This window comes from Sminthopsis crassicaudata, chromosome 1 (genome assembly GCF_048593235.1).
Source record: "Sminthopsis crassicaudata isolate SCR6 chromosome 1, ASM4859323v1, whole genome shotgun sequence".
In the NCBI taxonomy this organism is placed as follows: Eukaryota; Metazoa; Chordata; class Mammalia; order Dasyuromorphia; family Dasyuridae; genus Sminthopsis; species Sminthopsis crassicaudata.
In genome coordinates, this window is record NC_133617.1 from 530,062,075 (window position 1) to 530,086,990 (window position 24,916).

Here is a 24,916-nt window from a genome sequence, read left to right on the forward strand (position 1 = left end):
AATCTTTTTCTACTTTATTATATCTCCATCATCATGTCTGTGTACTCCTCTTGCAAGAAAAAACTTTACTTAAGAGGTTTTAAGAGACATTTTAAATTTTTCACAAAAAGCACTAACATTAACAAGGTTTCAAAAAGCAAAAGACTTGCCTCTTACAGAACTTCTATCATCAGAGAATATAAATATTCCTTTGTAACTAGTTTGATTACCACTTAGAAAACTTTACTATTTTCTTTTGATTCAGTAACTAAGTGTAATTAAAAAAAAAAAAGCCATTGACAAAAACAATGTTCTTCCAAAATGCTTACCTTATATTTGGAGAGTGAGGATGCCATTGTTGTTGCCCAGGATGTATGTTAGGATGGTATTGCATCTGGAATCAAAATACTAACCATGATTAGTTTATTCACAATTTCATTAGACAAGAGTTAATTTACTTTATATTTCAATTTTCATATCTCTTGGAAGGGTAGATGACAGATCATGGCAACAAAGGATTTGAGAAAACACAAAGCTAAGATTCTACTTGATCATTCCCTTATTTTAAAAGTTTAAATAGCTATGACGCATCAGTTCTTGTCTATTCTGGAAACATGAGCTTTCAGATCATGAAGAAGTAATAACCAGCCTTTAAAGAGAGAGAAAAAGATATATACAGAGAAAAACAGAAATAGGGAGAAGGAGAAAGAGGAGAGAGAGACAAAATAGGTCTCTAGGAGAAAATTCAAAGATTCATTATTAGAAGAATGAGGATAAACAGTTTTCATTTACCTTGCAGACAGAACTAAAGGAAATGGGATTTAAATTGTATCAGGAAGAACTTTCTGTACGAAAGATACACATCTATGCAACATTATTCTTTTAAAATAAGAAATGGTTGTGGAATTTCATTCTCTGGTGAGCTTCTTAGAAATGACAAAAAATTAAACCTAACCAAAACAACAATTCCCCCAAGAAACCCCCCAAATCCAAACTAACCTCCCCACTACACACTGTGATAGCATATGCCTGAGAAAGGAATCATTTTCCTTGTTAATAGTTGTGGAAACAGACAAGAAACCATTACAAAGTCACAAATCAAATTTGTTTATAACGGTGGAACAGAAAGAGATTTCATCTCTTGACCTATATTACAATCTGTAAAATTGAAAGTTGTTTCAAAACCAAATGATATTCACACACATGTATTGTACCTAGACTATATTGTAACACATATAAAATGTATGGTATTGCCTGTCGTCGGGTGGAGGGAATAGAGGGAGGGGGGGTAATTTGGAAAAATGAATACAAGGGATAATATTATAAAAAAAAATATATATATATAATAAAAAAAAAAAAAAAAGAAAGTTGTTTCAAAACCACAAATCCCCAAGAAAAAAGTAGGATCAGGCAGTTTTAGAGACTCAATATACCCAGTAAGTCACCTGTGACAAATCCCCTCACCATGGGGCAATTAAACTAGTTCTCACTCTGAGAAGAATATCATGATGATAGTCACAACATTTATATAGTACTTCAAGATATGCAAAGTATTCTCTCTATGGCTCCTCAGAACAAGTTTGGGCTATACAATTAGTGTCCTGAGAAAGAAAACAAACTCAGGTCTTCTGGACTCCAAGCCCAGTACTCCATCCATACACCAAAGAGCTGCCTGCAGATGAATGGGAAGTCCTATTTTCTTCCTTGGCAGATTCCAGAAACTTATCATTAGAATCAAGTAGATTCCATAACCTGTAGCAGCTCTTTGGTGAAAAACTAGCTAAAAATGTTCTCATGTTTATAGATAGTATTTTTCCAATTTACCCCCCCTCCCTCTATTCCCTCCCCCCGACGACAGGCAATACCATACATTTTACATGTGTTACAATATAGTCTAGGTACAATACGGTATTGAAAAGTTTAAAAAAAAAAACCAACCACACAATTTTCACTAATTGTTTTCTTGCAAATCAACTGGAAAATAAAATATGACTACCCAACCTTGATATAACAATCAGTTTCAGACAATGGAAAGATGCATTGTTATATGAAATAGTCAAAGATTTAAAGAGAAGAATGGAAACAATCTTTTGCTGATGTGATTGCAGAAAAATTCAAAATAAGAAAAAAATCAGTCTGATCCTTATCTCCATAACAGACACTTTTTCTAAGTTTGAGTGTGTATGCTCCCAACAGCTTAGATGGGAGGGGAGTTTGAGAGCTCTGTGGTCAGTGGTTGCTGGGCTCTGATTCTGTCTTATTTTGATACTTAAAAGGATTAACGACTTCATTGATATATATATACTTCCTCTGCCAAAACAGATCACAACCTCTCTAATCAAATCAATTTATCAACAAGCATTTATTATGTCTGGAGAAGCAAATGGCAAACCACCCCCTATCTCTCGCCAAGAAAACTTTGTGGTGCTCTGTTACAAAGAGTAAGATATGACTGAAAAAACGTATTATACAACAAAATTTATTATGCCATTCAGAATATATACAAAATATAGAATATATTGGAGCAGTAACGTGGTGCAGTGGATAGAGCATCAGCCCTGAAGTCAGGAGGACCTGGGTTCAAATCTGGTCTCAGATGTGTGACCCTGGGCAAGTCACTTAACCCCAATTGCCCCAGCCCACCCCCAAATATAATATATATATATATATATATATATATATATATATATATATATATATATATATATATATATATATATATATATATATATATATATATATACATATATACATATATATATATATATATATATATATATATGTATGTAGATTGATAGACAGTCAGAAAGAAAGAATATATAGTGCCTGGGAGAGAGAGTATCACTAACAACTGGGGGATTAGGAAAAGCTTCTTGAAAGAGCCACTAGAGGTGAGCCTGAAAAGGAATTGACAGATACTGAGGAAAGGAGAAAAGGGAAAAAATTCCAAGCCGGTACAGTCTGTGCAAAAGTGTGGAGACAAGAGATTGGACTTAGTGTACAGTTAGGAGGGCCATCTGGTTAGACAACAAATGTCTGAGGAATAACAGACTAGAAAGAAGCTGGAGCAGATCATGAAGGGCTTTGACTAAAAGCAATGGGGAGGTACTGAAGTTTCTTGAGAAAGGTTTTTTAGAATATCAATTTGGCAGCTATGAGAGAGGATGACCTGAAGATGGCAAGATATTTATTTATACACCTTAGTATATTATTAAAGAGTTGCTGCTGCTAGGTGATGAACCTCTCTGAACAGTTTGTCAAACTCTTTTCTTGGCAAAAACTGTTTGCTATTTTCTTAATTGCCATTTTACAGTTGAGAAAACTGAGACAAACAGGGTGAAGGAACTTGCTCAGGGTCCCCCAGCTAGTGTCTGAGGCTGGATTTGAACTCAGAAAGATGAGTTTTCCTAACTCTGGGCCAGGCACTCTATCCATTACACCATCTAGCTGGCCTAACACCTTAATAAGATCTTCCTGTTATAATGGTGTATAAACAAAAGCCTTCAAAAACCTTTTAGAACCAATTATTCTTAACCTCCTATTTAAAAAAAAAATAGAAATTTATATAGCAATTTAAAGGCCACAAAGTCCTGTCCTCATGTCTTATAATCTTATGAGTTAGGGACTATGAATATTATCATTATCTCCATTTATAGAAGAGAGAATAGCTTGCCATGGTTAGACAGCTAAAGGATCCCAAGCCAATTTATACCACTTTCTCCTTGATAGTAAATTCTATTTATGCTCTTCGGAACATCTAGCATTCTAAAGGGAGGAAAACCCAAACAGAAAACCTATGCAAAAAGAGATGAGACTAGAAAATGAAAGATTCCTCTTCTTAAGGCACATTTATTCATTTCTCTTGTGATTTACCATTATATTTCAATCCCTGAGTTTTCTCTGATTTCCATCAGTATAGTTACTTGTAACAAAACACCTCTAAAATAAAATAAATAGCAAGTAGCTGAACTAAGGCTGTTTATGAGTCAGGAGAGCTGGATTTTCATTTCACTATCACTAATTACTAACCAGTGTGCTGTTGAGGGGCAAGACACTTAATCTCTTAGAGGAATAGCCTGTTTCTCCCTCTGTTAAATAAAATGGCTTCCAAGGCAAGCTTTGGCATTCTGAAATTTTAAAGAATAATGCAGATTCCTTTCCATCATATAATTCATCCTAACTCATCCATAAAACTCATTTAGTGAGACTGTTTACACAAACATATTAAGCTAAAACTTTAGGAACATCCCAGATAATAATAATACATCAAAAAGAAAAAATCTTCTGCAAATGTTAAAAATAGGGAAAATCTGTGAGTGAAATATCAAAACAAGTAGTCAGTTTTTTCGAGGAATAGTTCCATAATTTGTGGCATTTAAAACTATAGTGATGACAGTACTAGAGGGTGTTCTATAATATTCAGGATCAGATTACTAGCTTAGTCCATTTTATTCAAATCAACATCACGGAATTCAACGTTCATTAAACATCTAGTGTGTACAAAACATCTTTTACCCTAATATAGGACTGATAAAATAATGGGGAAAATAAGATAAGCTTACATTAGCTTGGAAGGGAAACCTTGGTCATTAGCCCTTAGTCCCAATCCCCACCCCCTCCTAGAATTACTATTCCTTCAACCCCTCAGAGGAATATCCCCCTTGAGCATGACAATGGTATGTCTGAGTGTCCCCAAGCTCAAAGGGGACACTTTCAATAATTTTTGCTTGTCCAAAGTTTCCCAGCACTTAAATTTCTATGACTATTACTTATAAAATAACACAAATAGAAAACAGTATGGCATATATAGGATTAAATGATTAATTATGCCAGAAAAATTTAAAAATAATTTGCTCTTACCTGGTAATTGTGAATTTCTGGATTATTTTTGGAGCTGAAATAAAGAACAGACAACATATTACAGAGAGGAAAGTAATTTAGTATTAATTAGTGTTAATGTTGATGATGTTACCTGCTCATATTCATATTCAAACTGAAAAACCAAACAGAAACAGCTATGAAGAACAGACACTTTGGATCACATACTCCTCACCCTCTCCAGCGTAAAATTCTGTGCTGCCTTAGGTTTTTGTAACTTTAACCTTTCCTGGTTCTTTTTCTATCCAATATTCCTACTTATTAGCATGGTTGAGGAAAAAACTTGTGTGAATCAATACTGTGCTATTTCCTATTGGTACAACCTAAAAATTTAAGGAATTAGATTAGATGCTCTAATCTAAGGATTTTTTTCCTAGCTCTAAAATCCTAAGATTTTCTAAATGTGGTAAGATCTCATGATGGTTCCCATTAGTATTGCATTAGAATATACCAGTGTGTTTGTTCAGCAAGAGTTGCTATGATTGCACACAGACAAAAGTTGGTTCTACATCAGCAATGAGTGGTACTAAAAAACCATTTTTTTTTTTTTTAATCTCCAAAACCCTCAGTAATGGCTATACCTCTGGAATGGGATAGTTTATCCTTAAAAGTAATGTATCGAATGGTCAATATCATGGTTGCTGGGATAGCATTTTGTACTTTTCAAGACACTTTCCAATATATTATTTTATGAAACAAAAGTCCTTAAAAAAAACTTGTGCTTCAATCTGTAGTATTTTTTTTCTTTGACTTGATATCTAGGTTTTAGCTATGATGTTTCCAGATGTTTTTCTTTTATTTTTTATTTTATTCATTTTTCCAAATTATCCCCTCCCTCCCTCCACTCCCTCCCCCGATGGCAGGCAATCCCATACATTTTACATGTGTTACAATATAACCTAGATACAATATATGTGTGTAAATACCATTTTCTTCTTGCACATTAATTATTAGCTTCCGAAGGTATAAGTAACCTGGGTAGATAGACAGTAGTGCTAACAATTTACATTCACTTCCCAGTGTTCCTTCTCTCCCAGATGTTTTTCAATTTGAGCTTTCTCTGAGGAAGCAATTGTTGGATTCTTCCTATTTTTCATCTTTCTCTGTGGTTTTAGCATTATCTGGGTAGTTTTCTTATATGATTTCTTGAAATAGAGTATCCAGGTTTTTTGTTTAGCCATGATTTTCAGGGAGTGCAATGATTCTTAAATTTCTTTCTTCTCACCATTTCCCAGGCCATTTTTTAAAAATAAAAGATAATATCTTTTGACTTTGTTCTAATATTTCCTTTGAATCAACAAAAATATGGAGTTTTTATTTTTCCATTCAATTTTTTAGGGAGTCTATTACTTGGGTAAAGTTTTTACCTTTTATTTTAAGTTAGTTTATTCTCCTACCAATTTTTTTTTTTTGCACATTTTACACACATTTCACTTGATTTCATTTCTTCCTTCCAAAATGAATAGGTTTTATTCTAGTCAGAAGAAAACATAAATCAATGAAAATTAAGATAGATAGATAGAAAAAAGTAAAAATTTACAGATTAACTTGGTACTTTGTTACAAGGCTTAGGCTTTTCTGAAGGTTTAAAAGAATTCTCTTTCCTTTGAGCAGTTCCAAGTTAAATCTACATCACTGCACAGATCCATATAAGAAATGGATTACGGGATTTTTCAATGTAATTTAATATTTTACAATAAGATAAGGATTTGCAAGAGGGAGGGAGAAAGATTGTCTAAAAAGATTTGCAGTTTGTAATAGTCCATTTGGTAAGGAATAACAACATGCATTCTGCAAGTGAAACTGTTTAAATCTAAGAGAGCTTGAAAAATGTGTAGGGGAGGGGAGGGAAAGGGAGGGAGGGGAAGAGAGAAAGAGTTGGGGGCAAGCACAGAGTCAGTTTTATTTCATTTCTTTATCTTTTGCTTTATTTCTTCCATTCAATTGGGTACACTTTGTGATCAACTTTTTCCACTGAGGTTCTGCAAATAGTTGTGGATCATTCTTTTTCTCCTTTTTATACTTCACCTCACTGAGAATAGGGCTCACCTTGCATCTATTTTTATATTTCTGGTGTCTAATATATTGCTTCATACTTGACAAATACTTAATAGACATTGGTTGAATTTTGGTGAACGATTTGAAAGGTTCTAAAAACTAAATGTTCTTGACTAATGATATTAACCATATTATTGTACAAAAAATAATTTTCTATTGAGAACCACAGGCATGATGAAGGCAATATTTCACACATAATTTAATACATTACAAAGTTGTTTCCTGACAATAACTCTGTGACAGCACCGCCATATTCCCCCTCCCCCCATTTCATACAAATCATTAGTGATTTGCCTAAGTTCACCTGTCAGAAGTTAAAAATCAGAACCTGGATTAGAACCCCCAGCTGCCTCCTGACTCCCAAGTCTAGTGTTCTTTCCACCAGAATCAAAGCAGGTGAGAAGGAACCTCAGACTTCACATCTCAAGCAACCCATGCTTGAATATAGAAATCCCCTCACCAACATTATCCAACAAATGGTCATCCAGGATTCAGGAAACAGAAAAGGGGAAATGAAAATTGCACCTATAATTAATATCCATAAAATTAATATCCATAATTTAGATGCTTTAGGAAAAAAAAATCAAGAGCAGCAAAGAAATCCTCTGTATCTGATCACAATCACTGTTTTGTACATAAGAATCTGGATAGCACTTACCAAAGCTGGGCTGCTTTCACTGGGTTGTTTGCTTAAAAAACAAAAAACAAAAAATAAGTTAAGCCAATATACCAGAAACTGGAAAAAAAAAAAAAAAGAACCAAACAAACATAAATTCATAAGCTGCCTTAAGACAGGATGGAAAGAGATAGGTTGAGAGAACTAATTTTGTATTTGAAGTACATCTTCACAAGAACTTTTCTAATCTAAAGAAGTAACCTCTTTACTGTGGCTGTCTTTATCATCTCGAGTTCAGAGAGGCTCTGCATTCTCAGAGGCAGTATAATTAAATGCTTCAGTGTTTTATCCATCACTCCACAGAGAAAGGGGAAGTGGAAAAAATGGGGAAAGAAAATAGGGAATTGAAAAACAACAAGCACAGGTCAACAATTCTTCCTGAAAAGTTACACACTTATTTTAATAGTATATAAAATCTCTGGTCCTTTCAACTCTCAACACTTACTAAGGGCTTCTCCCAGCTGGTCCCCTTTTGTCTCTTTTCCCTGACTTTCCTGTCCCCTCTTTTATTGTTCTTACATTCTTCTATATTCTTCCCCAAATAAAAAGAATCATTTATTCAATATTCATTTTTAAATATGTATCACTTGTGAACATTACGCTAGATGCTAGAAAAGGTACAAAGGTGATGACAATCTGGTCCTTGCTTTCACTGACTTCACAAATTTAGGAATGAAGGAGACATACATACATAAATGATTGCTGTATGTGGAACCTGGAGTTAGGAAGACTTGAATTCAAAGTCTACTTCAGACACTTACTAATTATTTATCCCTGGACAATTCACCTGATTTGTCTGTGTCTCAGTTTTCCTCACCTATAACACAGAGATATTAACAGCATCTACCTCATGGGGTTGTTATAAGGACCAAATGAGTTAATGCAGAAGAGATAAAATAATAAGAAGTGATATTAAGTAAAAATACTATGTAAGTGATAGCTATTATCAATAAAAAATTAACATATTGGCATTAATATTGTTATATTGTAGAATTATATATTTTATCATCTTTTATATCAAATATATAATAAATTAGAAATAAAATATTGCTATTTATTATTAATGGAATTAACAATTTAAAAAGATAATAAATCATGTTAATTATATGGAAATATTTAAGAGTTTCCATAAATAAATAAAAATAAGCAGATAAATTAAAACCCTTTTAGCCCTACTTTCCATGTGTTTATGTAAAAACGATTCTCAGGCTCCATCAATGAAATCTTTATTTATACTTCAAGTTCTCTTAAAAACCAGAGATTTCATTTTCTCTTACATTACCTTGAAGCTTGATTAGTCCAGTTTGAAACACATGGGTGCCACTTATAATTTAATGATTAATCCACAAATATTTACTCACAATCTATTATATGCTCAGGAGCACATAATATCAAAGTGTAAGAAAAGGTTCTTGTCCTCAGGGAGGTTCTAGTTTACTAGGAAATATCAGAAAAATATACAAACAAGATGAAGACACACAGACAAGCTGTGATAGAGGCTAAGTGTTGCCAGAGGAGTCAGAGAATGGTACATAAGAGTCTATTCTGATTACGGAAAAATCTTCATGGAACAGATGGAACTTGACCCTGGTATTGAAAAATGTGTAGAATTTGGATAGAAGGAGGAAAGAAGAGTTTACAAAAGTCTTATCTCTTGCCCTCTCTAGAGTAGCTACTCAAATCACTTTCACAACTTCTTGCCTTCTGAACAAAGTATAAACTCCTGACTTTAGCATTCAAAGCTTTCCACTATTCAGATCCAACCAGTCCGTTCTGCCTTGCCATATGACCTAGTTTAAAGGTTTATTATGTGGAAGGTACTGGGTGGGGTACTAGAAATACCAACAAAAGCAAAAGACTCATTTGGGACATCACATGAAAATAGATAAGTAAATACAAAGAAAGCAATTTCAAGTGAGTAAGATTGCCAAAAATTGAGAATTCAGGTGGGGCATAAGGGTGGTATCTGAATTGTGAACAAGGTATTCTAAAAGGCAGAGATGAAAGGGAGAGGATTTCAAATGTAGGAAACCAGTTATACCAAAAAATATGGAGGGAGGAGATGGAATGTTCTGAAGAGGAATTAGCCAGCAGGCCAGTCTAACTGGAACAATGTGAAATAAACTTAGAAAAGGTGGAAGAAACCAGATTGAGAATGAAGGACCTAAAATGTTGGACTGAATATTTAACCCTAGAAGCAACTGAGAACCACTGGAGATTTCTGAATTAAGAAGTAGGGTTTATGTTTTTCAGAATATTAATTTGGTAGCTGTGTGGAGGACAGATTAGAGAAGGGAGAGAATGAAAGAAAACCAATTAGGGAGTTATTACAGTCGTTTAAGTGAAAGGTGATGAAGGCTTTAGCTAAAAGTAACTTCTCTATGAAGGGAGAGAAATGGAAAAATGTGAAAGTTAATGCTGAATGATTGAGTCTGCTTATACCTTGATTAAACATGCCCTGGTTACAACTGCTATCTGTCTTCATTTTTTTCATTAAGGCCCAACTCAGATGCACCATGAAATATTCTATAGCACCACTCAGCACCAGAGCAAACATTTTTCTTTCCCTCTTCAAATTTCTTATACTACATTTATGGGACTCCTCCTTTTATGAGGACTACATATATGAATTTTCCCTTTCTTCTAATGCCAGTTCTTTTAAAAGAAAACATATCCACAATTTTCCATGTTCAAAACCAGCCCTCTTGCCTTTTCTCTCTCTACATTCCAAGGAAAGAGCTGATTAACAGCACTAAGTGCAGCAGAAACATTTTTTAAAAAGACTAAGTTTTTTTAAAAAAGCAGCAGAATTTGGAGTTGTTGAAAGGAATTTTCAGCAAAGTGATAGAAGCCAGATGGCAGAACACCTCACAGGGTATATAAGGAAAGAAAGGCAGTCAGTAAGATCCATTTCAAGGAATTCACCCATAAAATAAAGAGCAGAAAGAAAAGAAATGGCAGCTAGTAGAGATAACAGGAGGAAGAAAAGGTTTATTAGATATGTATAGGGTTGATTGCATTAAGAAGAGGTGATGAAGACAAACAAGGTTTTGTTGAAGGTTTTCCTCTTCTTCACCAATTAGGGGAAAGTCCATAATGAACCACCTACCAGCAACTAGTTCTTTTTTTTTCTTTTTTTTACTTCTTTCTAGAGATTGATTTATGACTTTCTACCCTTTAATACTGAACAGCTTATAGTAGATTAATACAACTCAACACTATACAAGGTATTAATCTATATCAATTATGAAATATGTAACACCAATTTCACCACAAATCATGGTAACCTCATTAATCACATGAGTTTAATACTGTCTCTGTACTGTATCAGTCCATTATTTTCTCATCATTCTTTTCTTATTGTATGCCTTTCTTTTTAATGTATTTTGCTGCTAGAGATTGGCTGATTTTCCTTCTTTTAAATGGATGTGTTTATAAAGGTATCTGGCATGAGATTTTTTCTGCAGATGAGATGAAAGCTGCAATAAATGACCTAATATTGTCAAAGGAAGGGAAAACCTAGGTTGACATCTCCTTCCCTCATTTGATTAAAATGAGCTGGTAGACAGAAGTTTGTGGGACTTTGATTATTGTGAGTTAATTATAAAGAACTCTAATGGAACAGCTTGTTTCTTTGGGAAAGGCTCAGAAGTTATATGGAGCCCTATGAGGTTTTTGGGGAATTCAGGTTGCTGTCAACAACACACAAGTTATTTTGATGATAGTGCTGAGCCATGTGAGCAATAAATCTTGTTTGCTGAAAGCTAAAAGGACTCAGATGACCCAAGGTGAATCATGATTGACTGTGTCAGGACAGATTATAGAGAGTCTTCACAAAGTCAACCAAAAAGTATTCAAGTGTTTATATGAATGTCTGTCCATGTACTTAAATTTATACACCTACACTGGAGTCATCTTGCTTTTTTTTTTTTTTTTTTTTTTTTTTTTTTTTTGCCTACCTGAGTCTAATCTCTTCATTGTCCATCATTTACCCCTCCTACTATAATTCTCATGGTATGATAACAGGGGATATTGGCTTATTGTTTTTGAAAAATATATGTTTGTCCTACGTAAGATAGCTATTTCATTCTTAGCATTAAAATTATCCCCTGACACTTCTGAAACCCTACTGACTGCTCACAAAAGAGTGGGAAGGGATAAGGTAGTGACAGACAAGGTTGATTGAAATGACAGAATGAAAACATAAAAGAGAAAGAAAAGAAGGAAATAGCAACATAGCAAATAATGATTAAATTTGTTTAGGAGCTATCCAGATAAACTTCTACTTTTCTAGGATGAGTGGCCAGTCTAAAAATAAAAAGTTCTGACTTTGCTTTTAATTGGATTTGATGAGTTAAAAAAATATTTGACATAGAATGAAAAACATACAACCTTTGAAAGTTGAGTGCCTCCGCGATGGGTATCGTTTACTAGGTCTTCTTTCAAAGGTACTAGTTCTTCTTAACCGAGCCCCATGAGTAGCTTGATACTCTGTTCTCCCACTAAAAAATAAACAGGGTTTTTGGGTTTTTTTTTTTTTTTTTGATAAATTAACAATTTTATTAGAATATAGTTGCAAAAGAATTTGTAGAAACGAGCTTTTTCAATTGGATTAAATGGGATCAATCTTTCAATTCAACCATGAAGTGTAATTGTTTAGGTATTCAATTGAATCTTAAATTCAGTTTATGGGCCAGTCTAAGGAATCAAAATGGTGACCTATGACAATTTCAATGTCTTAATAAGTTTGAGTTAGTGAGGATAAAAGCTTCCAGAAATTGATAATTTCCTCCAAGGCATTATTCCTAAAATTCAAAGAAATATATACTCCATAGTCTGAACATGTAGGTTTTATCTTAGGAAGGATTAAGTGAATTTCTTAAAACAAACAAAAAAACCCCCATAGCATTTGATCCACAAGTAAATAATTTACTTATATTTTTTCCTAAAAGAAATAATAATGAAAATTATAATAACAACCAATATTTTATAATACTTTAAGTTTAACACTATATAGATTATCTCTGATCCTCACAATAAGCCTCTATTCATATCTATTTTACATATTGGGAAACTGACACTCAAACAGATTATTTACCAGCGGTCACACAACCAGTAATTTTGAAAGAATTTAAAACCATGTCTTCCTGATTCCAAGTATCATACTTTTCCAATATACTATTCTTGGTTAGAAAAAAAATTATTTACTCCCAATCATCAACAAGTCCCTAATTATTATCTTAAATGAACAAGATCTACAGAACAAGAATAACAGAGAAATGTCAGTTATTTAAATAGGTTATTATTAATTGTTCTTTAAGCTTTGACTTTGCTAATCACATTTAGTTCTCTGATCTACAGTAATTTAGATATCAAAAAGCCCTGTGATTGTATAGAGCATTTTAGAAATTCTATTTTTCAAGTATCTGCCTATCTTTGCCATTTTCAGGCCTCCAATGACACTGCAGCTCTTACCTGCACTTACAGCTTACCAGAGAGAAGACAAAGATCTATTATTTAGTATTCCTGAAGGGGCAGCTCAGTTTCATACTACATACTGAATTGACCCACAAACTGCCTCTTCATTTTCCCTGGCCTGATCTTTCCCTTATGGCCCGCAGACAAAATAAAGGAAAAAAGGACTATAGAGTGACAACCTGATTCTATTAAATCCTGTGGTAGTCACCTTCCAATCAGGAAGAGTCCTGTGGGCTTTACCTGTGGGTAAACTTACATATTGGATTGGAGGTTTAGAGCTGGGAATGACCTTAAGGTCATTTAGTCTATTTTATAGATGAGGATAAGGAGGTTCAAAATGGCTGAGCAGCTTGCCCAAGATGAGAGGTCATAAAGTAGCAGAGTTCAGTTCTGAATTTAGATCCCGTGACTTACAAATATAAATTTTTTTCTTTGCATCATGTAGACCTGCCCGCCCTCCCTTTGCAGGCCATTCACTTACTTATTCCTCAAAATGGGTACAAACATACAAGTGAGCTTCTTTAAAATTTTTTCTGAATTAATGTTTCAGTGTTTTATAAGCTATCGGATGCTTCTTATAAAATATTTCTTTCTTAAAAATTAATTTGCCTTTATATTTCTGCACATTTTCAAACCCCTCTAAAGAAAAGAGAAAAATGCCCATTTAAAAAAAAAAAAAGTTCTATAGTGATTTTTTCTTCATGTTGCCAATATGCTTTCAAATGGATAGTTTCTGTAATTTGAAATAGAATTTAATTAGATATTACATAGGAAGAGATGCAAGATCTATGATTGCATTCATATATGTAAAGTTTTATGATTACATTTGACGTACTAATAGAATCACAGACTTAAAATTGGGAGGGCTCCTTATCATCTAAATCTGACTAGAACATGAAACTACCATTCCCACCACATAGTCACCTGGAGTCCTAAGAGGTAATTTCCAATCTCCAGAAATAATCCAATTCTATCAACTCTGATTGAAAGAAAATCTTTATATTAAACCGAAATCTACCTCCCTATAATTCCCAACCAATCTTCTAGTTTCACTTTCTAAAATAAAATTTAAAAAAAATGTCTATTCCCTTTTCTACATGATAGCCCTTCTAATATTTGAAGATGTATTCCCTAAGTGTTCACTTTAAGCTAAATATTCCCTATATCTTCAACTAGTCCTGAAATAGCAGTATGCAGCCCCTTCATCCCCCTAGTCACTATGTTTTGAACATGTTCAGCATCCTGTCTAGAATGTCATTGTTATTCATCTTTCATTTTCAAATAGGATCCATGACAGTTTAAGTGATGTCTTGACTTGTGCATGAGTTGGATTTACATAAGGCAGAAATGCCCAAAGTCATCACAAGTAGATATGATATTCTGGATCTAGTCTCATTAGGATACCTCAATTCCTCCCCCCCCCCTTGCTTGGGGCATTACAATCCTAATATTGTTGCCTCAGAGCATCTGTTGCTTTTTTTCTTTTTTTTTTTTTTTTAAATGGATAAACCTGCCCCATTCTTTGGGGCAGCTAAGTAACAATGGATAGAATGTCAGGTCTGGAGTCAAGAAGATTTGAGTTAAAATTTGACCTCAGACAATTACTAGTTGTGTTACTCTGAGCAAATCATTTAACCCAGCTTGCCTCAGTTTTCTCATCTGTAAAATGAGCTAAAGGAGGAAATGGTAAATGATTAATATAATTTTTGCCAAAAAAAAAAAAAAAAAAAAAGTCCAAATGGACCAGGAAGAGTCAGACATAACGGAACAACAATTCTTTGGAACAAAGAGTCTCTTAACTTAGACAAATGGTTAATTACCTGAACCTAAATCGTGATCCTAGTCTTATGAAGTCTGATCTATTGGATTTATTATTTGCTGGTGTCCTCAATCTGAAGAATGCATGATGCTCAACTGCACATTTCCAGAGGTGCTTGCAGGTCCTGGAGCTATCTAACCGGAAAACAAATGTGTGCTCTTGCTCTCGTCCCTTAAATATAAAACAGATTATCCTGTTAGTTCTGCACATCTGATGCTAGAGAAGGGTTGATATAAAGATAAAAAAGCAAGGATTAAAATTACCTGATCATCATCTTCTACGACAACAAGGGTTAATTTGCTCTTTTTAAAATCCATTTTAGTGATTTTGGGCCTAATTATAGAGAAAACATTTTTACAGTAGAACCATAAATACAGGCAATTCATATATGTTAAATAGTGATTACCATTCTGTTGTTTAAAACTCTTAGAAGTTTAAGTGAAACTTTATTCAATAATTCAAAGATCACTTTACCAATGATAATTGCAAAACATTCATGCCTTGGAAGAAAAGTTTTGTGAGCTGCTTGAACAAAAAAGTTCATCATCTATGGTGAACTTTCTGGTAGTTTTTGTTGACATGAATCGATTTAATTTAAATGGGACTAGCCAGAATTTCAGGGTTCCCTCAGGGAGTGAAACATGGGAGATTTAACGTAATGATAGGAGTTTTCTAAAAATGAATCTGAGTTTTATAAAACCATTTCAGTATTTTCTCTTTCTCCCTTCTATCCTTTTTTTTTTTTTTTTTTTTTTTTTTAAATTTTATTACTATGGCAAACTCCAAGTTTGGTACCTCCCTTCAGCAACAGAAATCAAAAAGCTCATTTAACCCACAGTCTTAGAAAGTTGTCAGGGCAGACAGAGGACTTGAGTCCTAAATCCAAGGCAGCATTCTTTCCACTACGACATGTGAACTTTCAATGTTATCATCCACCATAATATATTATTCCACCACAAAATAGTACACATTCAAAATAATATTAGACAAGCTAAATTACCAAAAGAATAAACCTATTTTGTTAGCTCCTTCAAAGATTAATATCCCTGTTGGTGTTAGACCAAGAGCATATTCACAGCCATCTCTTCCCTATAAACAAAAGAAGTGACAATTAGTACACAAGTTTAATGTTTAATTCAATATAATAAACATTTTAAGTAGCTAGCATGGTTCTATACACTGTAAGAGTTTAACATTTACATGATATTAAATTCCTATCCTCAAGGAACTTGCAGTCTAGTATGAATATGAAAATTTATTATCAAAGGCTTGTTTCTAAGCTTTCAACAGCATGTGTACTGACATTATTTAGTTATTAAGGTGTTTCTCCATATCTTACCTTAACTACATGCATGTCTACTCCATACATTTCTAACCATTTTGCTTTGTTCAAATAGGAAAGTTCAGCTTGTGCAGGACTCTTCCCCCTTCACAAAAGAAAGAGAGATACATGTAAGCTGTTGGACAAATATAAAGGAATTTTCAATGCTACCTCAAGAATCTGTCATAGGAGATTTGGATCCCCTTCTTCTGAGGGGAACTGGCTGCCATTTTTCTGACATGGGTATGGGGAACTTATTTTAATTTCGTCTAGCCTACAAGGAAATACCAAGAGCTAATGTCCATTATGCCTATAGTTATAAAAATGCAGCATGAATTTAATATAGATGATCTCAAAAATCACACCTTAGGAATACCTTGCCATGGAAAGAAGGAAAACTTGTTTTTCTATAAAATCAATGAGCCACACCTATTTTCCAGACGATGATGTTAAGATTTTTCTGCATTGAAAAAGTGCTTTCAAAGAATAAGCGGGAAATAACTGCTTAGTATAATAAATTAAACCACACTGTTAAATCCAGTATTGAGGTCTTTTTTATTTATTTAACAAGAATTTATTGAATAAATATTTATTGAACAAACAAAACATTTGTTTATTCATTTATTTATTTTAGAGAGCAGTTTTGCAAAGTTAGCTTTTAGCCTCCTTTCGCTCTAAATTACTGTTATTTTAATTTTAATTAATTTTAATAATTTTATTATTGTTATAGTTTACATTTTTGTAACTACAGACTGGTTTGTGTATACTCTGTGATTATGTAGAACATCTGGATGAAACTAAATGCTAAAATTTTAGGACTTTTGTGTGTTGAGGGGTGAGTCCCTTGAGATAAAAATTACAGCAGGGCTATAGGGAGATTTTTTTTTTTTTTAAATTTCCTTTATGCTGCAATTTGATTTTAAACTATTACATTATAAGGGAAAGCACATTCAGAATAATAATTTACATTGTAGAAGTGCCACATTCTACCATGAGGGCTATTTGTACCTTGTCAGCAGTAGCAAAATAATATTTCAAACATCTTCCACAATACTTATAAAAGCTTTTATTTGAGGTTTCTGCAGAAAGCAAAGTCCTCAACATTTCCTCCCTTCTCCCAAATGTCTAGGAGTGGTACTTGAGAGAAATTCTATCTCTTGGGATTTCCTTATTTCTAAATCACCATTCTCCAAGTTACCCAGATTTCAATATTGAAGTTATCTTTAACATCTCCCCCACCCTCAACATCTAATTAGCCAACAGTACTGATCTTCAAATATCTTGTATTTTTCTATCCACATGTCTATCTAACCTTTCTTTTCTTGGATAATATTTTGCCTTTAGTCATTTTCTTTCCACATTTGAAATTTAGACATTCTATTTCAAACTTTAAAAGTACTGGTCAATTTAATATAGAAATATTTTACATATACAAGCCATGTCAGACTCCTTATTATCTCAAGGAGGGAAAAGAAAAAAGAAAAAAAGATAGAATTTGGAAATCAACACTTAAAAAAAAAAATCACACCTAAATGTTAGAAATTGTTTTTTACATGTCACTGGAAAGGGGGAATAAAATATCATTTTTAAGAAAAAAATAAGTACTGATCAATTTCCCTAAACATGACTAAATTCTCTTGAATTAGCACAGCACAATTACCCTCTGGCTTCATCTTTGTCATCTGAGAGATTGCTAGGGCAGAATAATTCTATAGTCAGAAGTAAAATAAGAGACCAGCATTCACTTCATTATTATAGGGGTTATCTGGTCAACTCCTGCCCTCCAACCAAATACAATTGCTTTGTCTTGTTGGTTACTAATAGGAAACTAAATGAATAGTTATGTGCAGTATTATTTTAATATGGTGCATTTTATTGCATCCTAATTCTTTGCAAACTGGTAATCCATAAATGACAATTACAATAAAACCCTTTTAAGCAGAATATTTTATTAAGGAGGCTATAGCCTCTTCTATTACTCTATTTCCTGACCCTTTAAGGAAAGAAAAAGCTCACTCAATATATGTTATAAGTGCATGTGCACACACATATACCGCCCCCTCCCCATGACTGATCAAATGCATAGACACTCTGAGTAGTTTCTACTACTATATTTCTGTAGGAAAAAAGGTTGAAAACAATACTTATGGGCCTAAGGTAATGTCTTCCACATTTCTGTGTCTCTGAATTCTGGTTCCTGAGCACTGTACTTAAAAAGTGTTCAAAACTATGAATAAGAATTAATTCAGTGAATATGGATTACAGGTATGCAGGTATGGGTAGAAAAAGATAACCAATAGTCCATATTGTACTGAAAAAAAATCCTACAAGGTTCTTATAATAATCTGGGTTTCATACATTTGGACAACCTGGAATAGTCCCATGCAGGCAGTTCAAACACTATCATGAGGATGTAGAGCTGGAAGGGACCCTGGAAGGGACCCTAGACCCATGTATTCCAACCCCCTCATTTTAATAGATAAAAAAAATAGAAACTCATAGGGGAGAAGTAATTTATTTATGGTCATAAGTAAAAAGCAGGAAAACTAGGATTCAAATCTTCTAACTCTAAATCAGGTTCTTATAAAATTACATGCTATATATTCATTCCCATAGGCATTTAACTTTCATCAACAAAATCCCTTCTTGGTTACTTTTATAAATAGGTTAACTAAAATGAGCAGTGGTTCCTTGGTTAATTAGCTAACAATTGATTATCCTGACATAAGAAATGGAGAAAAATATCCCTTGATTTTTCAAGGTCCAATATAGTAAAGGAATAATGAACTAAAAAAAAAAAAGGTTGAGAACAAATACTTATGGGCTCAGAGATCATTATAAGAATGCACAGGATAGGTAGAAGGTCAGCATTACTTCATTATAATTAATAACTGGGGTTCTGTGGCATGGGACTCATGGAATAAGTGATGGAAAAGTATAATTTGTTCAGAAGAGACAGATCTAATCATCGAAGAAAATGTGTCACAAACCTATGTTTACATTTATGAATTTATGTCTAGAGCCCAATAAAATTTAGGGATCTAAAAGTAAGAACAGGTTATAAACCATTGATATATAAAGATAAAAAGAAAGAAAACATGTTCTATCATTGTGCATGTACATCAGGAGATGTCTGGCTGTCTGGCCAAAGACATAGATTATGGATGACTTTTTCCCTGACTGTTAATTACCAGTATAAATCAGTGGCAGGATATAATATGATGGGAAGTCTTTAAGTATCCATATATATCCTGGGATCTCCAAATTGCTAAAAAAAAAAAAAAAAACCAAACAATAGAGCATCCCAAAAATTCTTCTCTTGTGTTGATGACAATTTAATCTCTCAGAAGGCAGAGGAAGGAATAAAGGAAATTTCCACTTTGCACTTAATTCTGATCAACAAAATAGAACTCGCTGATGGATTAAAGTGAGAAAAACATTGAAAGAAAGTGACTGTATCATCTCAAAAGGGCAAGAGGCAGGGAAAGGAACACAGCATAATTAGACAAGTACCGTAGACATTATGAAATTAATTTTTTCAGTTTTTTAGAAATGATAGATTTGCTCTAATAGAGAGATTAGAAAAGGGAAAAAGGGCATGGGATTTTTAAATAAATGAAATTCTGATAATACAATGATCAACAATGAAACAATCAATTTAATTAGACACGGAGATGAATTTATAAAAGGATATAGCAATGATGGAATAAAATACCATATAAATAAAGACTAAAAATAGTGATCATAAAAATCTAAGAAGTGTTAGGAAAGTCAATGCTTAGAATGAACTGCAAAAATTAGAAGGAAAACAAAAAAGATTTAAAGAAAAAGCTATGTTAAATAGCAGTGTGGTATAGTAGAAATGGAACTGCCTTCAGATCCAAAATTTGAGTCCTAAATTCAAGTTTCACCTTTGGCACATAACGACTGACAAATCAATGGCTGGGCAAATCAATTAAATCTCTCCCAGGGATCTAGGAAACTCTCTAAGATTATAAACTGCAGAGAAGATAATCTATACTACTAGAGGGAATTTCCTCATCTGGGAGTTTCCTACACTATAGGTCTAATCTCTATTCCTATATTAAAAAATCAGAAGAGATAAACCCAGTTTCTGTTCAGACATTTCAGCCATGTCCAATTCTTTGTAATCCCACTTGGGTGTATTCTTGCCAAAGATAGTGGAGTGATTTACCATTTTCTTCTCCAGTTCATTTTATAGATGAGGAAAATAAGGCAAACAGGATTAAGTGACCTGTTCAGTCACCTAGCTAGCAAGTTTCTGAGTAAAAGATTATTCTTCCTGACTCTAGGCTTGGCACTCTATTCACTGTTATTTAACTGTCCCTGGTAAATGCAGATTATAATAAATTCCTTCCTTTCCTTCCTCCCCCCCCCTCTTCCCTTCCTTCATTCTTTATCTCCCTTCCATCTTTCCTTCCTCCCTCTCTCCCATCTTTCCTGCTTCATCCACTCTTTTCAGTAATGTTAGGAAAAGAGATTAGATCACTTCAATTGTTTCTGGCTCTAAGATTCTAGTCCCAAATTGGCCATTTAGAAACTCACTTATTCTTTCTGAGACTCGGTTTTCTTATTAATAAATTAAAATAACAATATTCACCCTGCCAACCTCAGAAAGATATTGTGAGAGGCAAATGATATAAAGTGTGAAAGTATTCTGAATGCAATATATACAAACTGAAGCTCTGTTATTACTCTTGCTCCCCTGATGCCTCATTCTAGAATGGAGTTGACCTAGGCTTTTGAAGGCTACACCCCATGATTTGACAGGCCTTCTCAAAGTGGAAAGGCCTTGACCAATGGCCCAGCAACCAACAATGTATCTGCTGTCTGAGGAAAGGCAAGCGAAAACCAGAAAGGCTCATCCCCATTAGGTCACTGGGTGATTATTATTTTTTTTTAGGGGGTCCATAGCAACTTATGAAGACTATCTACTTAAGCATGAAGGATGAGTAATTATCATCAATATGGGCAGTATAAATATGGATAAAATCACAGATGTTCAAAATCACAGTTTAGTCTTAATAACAAGTAGGATATAAGTTCTTGTAACAAAAGTCTAGCAGGAAGGTGGCTCAGTAAAGAGAGCATGGACTCTAAAATCAGGGAGATTTCTCTTTCTGAGTTCAAATTTGTCTCAGCTACTTACTAGCTGTGTGACCCTGGGCAAGTCACTTAACCCTGTTTGCCCTAGTTTCCTCATCTATAAAATAAGTTGGAGAAGAAAATGACAAACCTGTCCGATATCTTTGTTAAGAAAACCCCAAATGAGCTCATGAAGAATAAGACATAGTTGAAAAATACTGAACAACAATAAAAACCCTGGGGCCATTTTCAAACAGCAATATCAAACACTAGCAATTATATATGTTCTAATTATTCACGTCTGGATTATTACAGATACAAAAATTTCTTATATGGGTATTGTATCTCTCCACGGTCCACTCTAATTCATAAGCTATAACTATAATCATCTTCCTTAAGTGCCATTTGGATTCCCCCCAATCAAATGACTTTACATTTATTTGCCTTATATAAAATCCATATTTTAAAGCTGTACTTCAAAGTTCTTTCTTTCTTTCTTACTCCCTAGAAAAAATCCTGTACTCACCAAGCCAAATAAATAAATTTTCTTTCCTTTTCACGTCAATGAGCCTAGAAAACTTTCATCTTCTCTGCCAAATTTTTTTTTTAGCAAAATTCAAAAGTCACTTTCACATCAAATCAATAAGGATTCAATTCAATTCAATAAGCATTTATTAGGCACTCTACTCCTACTGTGTACTAGACACTGTCCTAAGTGATTTTACAAATGAGTTTGCTATTTCTATTTCTCATGGAGGAAATGAAGAAATAAGGCAAGCCAAGCTAGAATGTGTCTAAGACTGAATTTGAATTCAAGTCCACTTGATTCTAGGCCCAGCAATCTATCCACCATACCATCAGCTGCCGCTAAAGGGACCAGAAAGGTCTCTTCTCTAAGAAAGGAACTTTAGATACCATACATTACAAATTTCTCATTTTATATTTGAAGTGACTCAATCTTGGAAAAGTGCAAATTGATCACACAGGTAGTAATGTAGCAAGCAATTAGTTAATCAACAAGCAATTATTAAGTGTTTTTTTTTTTTTAATGAACTAGACAGTGGTAAGCACTGGGAGAAAAAAAAAAGACAATTTTAATAGGGGAGATGATTGGGGTCTTGTGACACAAGTGATTTCTCCAGAGTTGAGTGTGCAGTTTAAGGAATAATGGGAAAAGCAGGATACTGAAGGTCCAGATGACATGAAGCTTATGGAAAAACAAGAGAAAATGGGATTTTTGATCAGTGCTAGTTATGCCACTCATTAGCTGCATGAGTCTGAGAATACCATTAACCTATCTGGTCCTGTTTTCTAATTTGTAAAATGAGGCATCTGGGCTAAATCATTTCTAAAGTTCCAAAGTTTAAATGTGATAATCACATTTTGTAAATATCTCCTCCATCCCAAGGAACAAAAATAATTATTATTTATTATTTATAAAAGAAATAAAAATAAAGGAAACAATAATTATTAAGCACCAACTATGTACCAAACACTCCTTGGAACAAATATCTCATTTGATCCTCACAACAGCTCTGGGAGGTGCCATTAGGATGTCCATTTTAGAGATGAAAAAAACAGGGGCAAGTGTGTTGCTCCGGGTCACAGAGCTGCTAAGTATCTGGGGTCACATTTAAAGTTATTTGAATTTATTAAAAGCACTCTATAAAAGCAAAATAGTTCCTATCCTCAGAGACTGATTACAATCTAATGGGGAGAGAATAGATAGGGTAGAGGTGGCCAGGAAAAGGAATTATGATCTGAGAGTCAGAAACTTGGTTAAGTCAGAGGGCTGTCAAACCACACACCTTTTCCAAAGGCAATGGTCCTGTTGATACAACTACAATTCTCAAGAGCAGGGTGGAGTGCCGAAGCTATGCTCAGTGCCTCCTAGGCACGGTTCAGTGGCAGCTGGAATGGAGCCACAAATAAGTTTAGTTTGCATGGTTCCCTGGGAATGCCAGAACCCAGTGGCTGAAGTCCTTCCAGGTTTGGTTCAGACTGAGTGCTGCCTCGGGCACTGAGATGTTGATTGGCGGCCTGCTGGTATGTTTAAGAAATAGAACTTGGAGGATGGGAAACAGACCGTCTCCTTCTCCATCTACTAAACCAAGGTCCCTAGTCTCTCTCTACCTCCTACATACCTACCTATTATTTATATAAAACAAAGTGTTTAAGAAAGCTTCAGGATCTTTTATATAGGGCAGTGTGGGACAATGGCTTATATACAGAAATTTGTGGTATCTGTTTGCTACATGAAACTGGCTCATTGATGACTAGAGTAAAAATATTCTGCTGAGGGATTGAGCCTTCAAATATAATGTAATATTAATAATTGTCATGAGGTCATCAAAGGAATGTAGCCGTGGTTTTCCACAATCTGCCGCTGCCGCACAAAGAAACGTAAGACAGACAGAACACTGATCTGGCTCAGTTTGGCATCAGCTGGGTTCTAAGGAATGAGGAAGCTACTGTAATATTCCACTACCCCAACGTCTTGTTGGTCATTGTTCAGAACAAGTTCAGAACAGAGTGTGTATCTTGGCCATAGATCACAGAGATTGGCAAAGGAAGAGATGAAGCAGTTGGACTTTCAGAGAAAGAGCCAGCATAAGTATTTTGATTTACTCTAGATAATCAATAAGCCTTTGTCCTTTTTACATAGTTAATTTGGGCATGGAGGAAGCTCAGTTACCAAAGATGCAAAATATATTTAAACATTCAGCTCTAAATCTATTATTTAGTGCTTAGCACAGTGCCTGGCACATAGTAAGTGCTTAATGTATATTTATTGATGGATTGGTTATTGATTGATCCTATGATTTGAGAGTAATAGAGGAATTAAACACAAGTGACTGTTACAGACTTGTACAGAAATCTCAATCTTGAAACTGTTGGCTCTTCAAGAGAGCCAGGAAACAATCCTTATGGCTTTTTAGGCCACTCTAGCATGGGTTAAATCTTCTGGGTCCTCACCAGCAACCTTCCCCTAGTCATTTTCTTGCCCTACAGACTATATTGCAAGAAGAGAGATAGGCATTTGATCAGGTTCTGGGATGCATAAGGGCTTGACACAAGAATGAGATGTCCTTAGATTTCATGGGTATGTTCTAAAACATGAACTTAGTATGCCAGTCAGCCCTATAAACTGGTACAATTAAAATCAGAACCACAGGCAAACAGTCTACAGAAAACTGCCCATAATAATAACTCATATTTATATTTTGTTCTAAGGCTTACACAACAGCCTACTCATGACAGCCCTTTGAGATAGGTAATATTAGTATTATTATCCCCGTTTTACATCTAAGGCAATGAAATCTCGCAACTATGGAAAAGAAAAGGTGACATTTAAACCCTCATCTCCCAGCTCCAGTCCCACCATTCCTTTCATACATCATACTGCCTTTTTCCTCCAACCACCAGAAGATTCTTAATAAATTTTTTTTTCTAATTCTTGCTCACAGAAAATAACTATTTCCATTAAGTCTCTGTTGTTATAAATAAAATTGTTTTTCACTCTATTCTTTCAACAAGGATTTATTGAGCATTCCCCAGTAGCTAAACAAGATGTCGTTTGAAAGCAAACTAATGAAATCAA

General features: G+C 34.2%; 1 protein-coding gene across 2 annotated transcripts in view; it reads right to left on the reverse strand.

Annotated features, from left to right (window-relative positions):
• The window catches only part of EPB41L4B (erythrocyte membrane protein band 4.1 like 4B), a 221,204-nt gene that overhangs the window by 87,155 nt on the left and 109,133 nt on the right, over nucleotides 1-24,916 (reverse strand). For both annotated transcript variants that reach the window (XM_074281837.1, XM_074281836.1), the window contains exons 8-15: nucleotides 16,228-16,315; nucleotides 15,889-15,977; nucleotides 15,152-15,221; nucleotides 14,890-15,059; nucleotides 11,984-12,093; nucleotides 7,574-7,604; nucleotides 4,840-4,873; nucleotides 309-373 (exon numbers count right to left, since the gene is read on the reverse strand). In XM_074281837.1, the coding sequence (XP_074137938.1) occupies nucleotides 309-373; nucleotides 4,840-4,873; nucleotides 7,574-7,604; nucleotides 11,984-12,093; nucleotides 14,890-15,059; nucleotides 15,152-15,221; nucleotides 15,889-15,977; nucleotides 16,228-16,315 (657 nt within the window). The remainder of the gene's footprint in view (nucleotides 1-308; nucleotides 374-4,839; nucleotides 4,874-7,573; nucleotides 7,605-11,983; nucleotides 12,094-14,889; nucleotides 15,060-15,151; nucleotides 15,222-15,888; nucleotides 15,978-16,227; nucleotides 16,316-24,916) is intronic.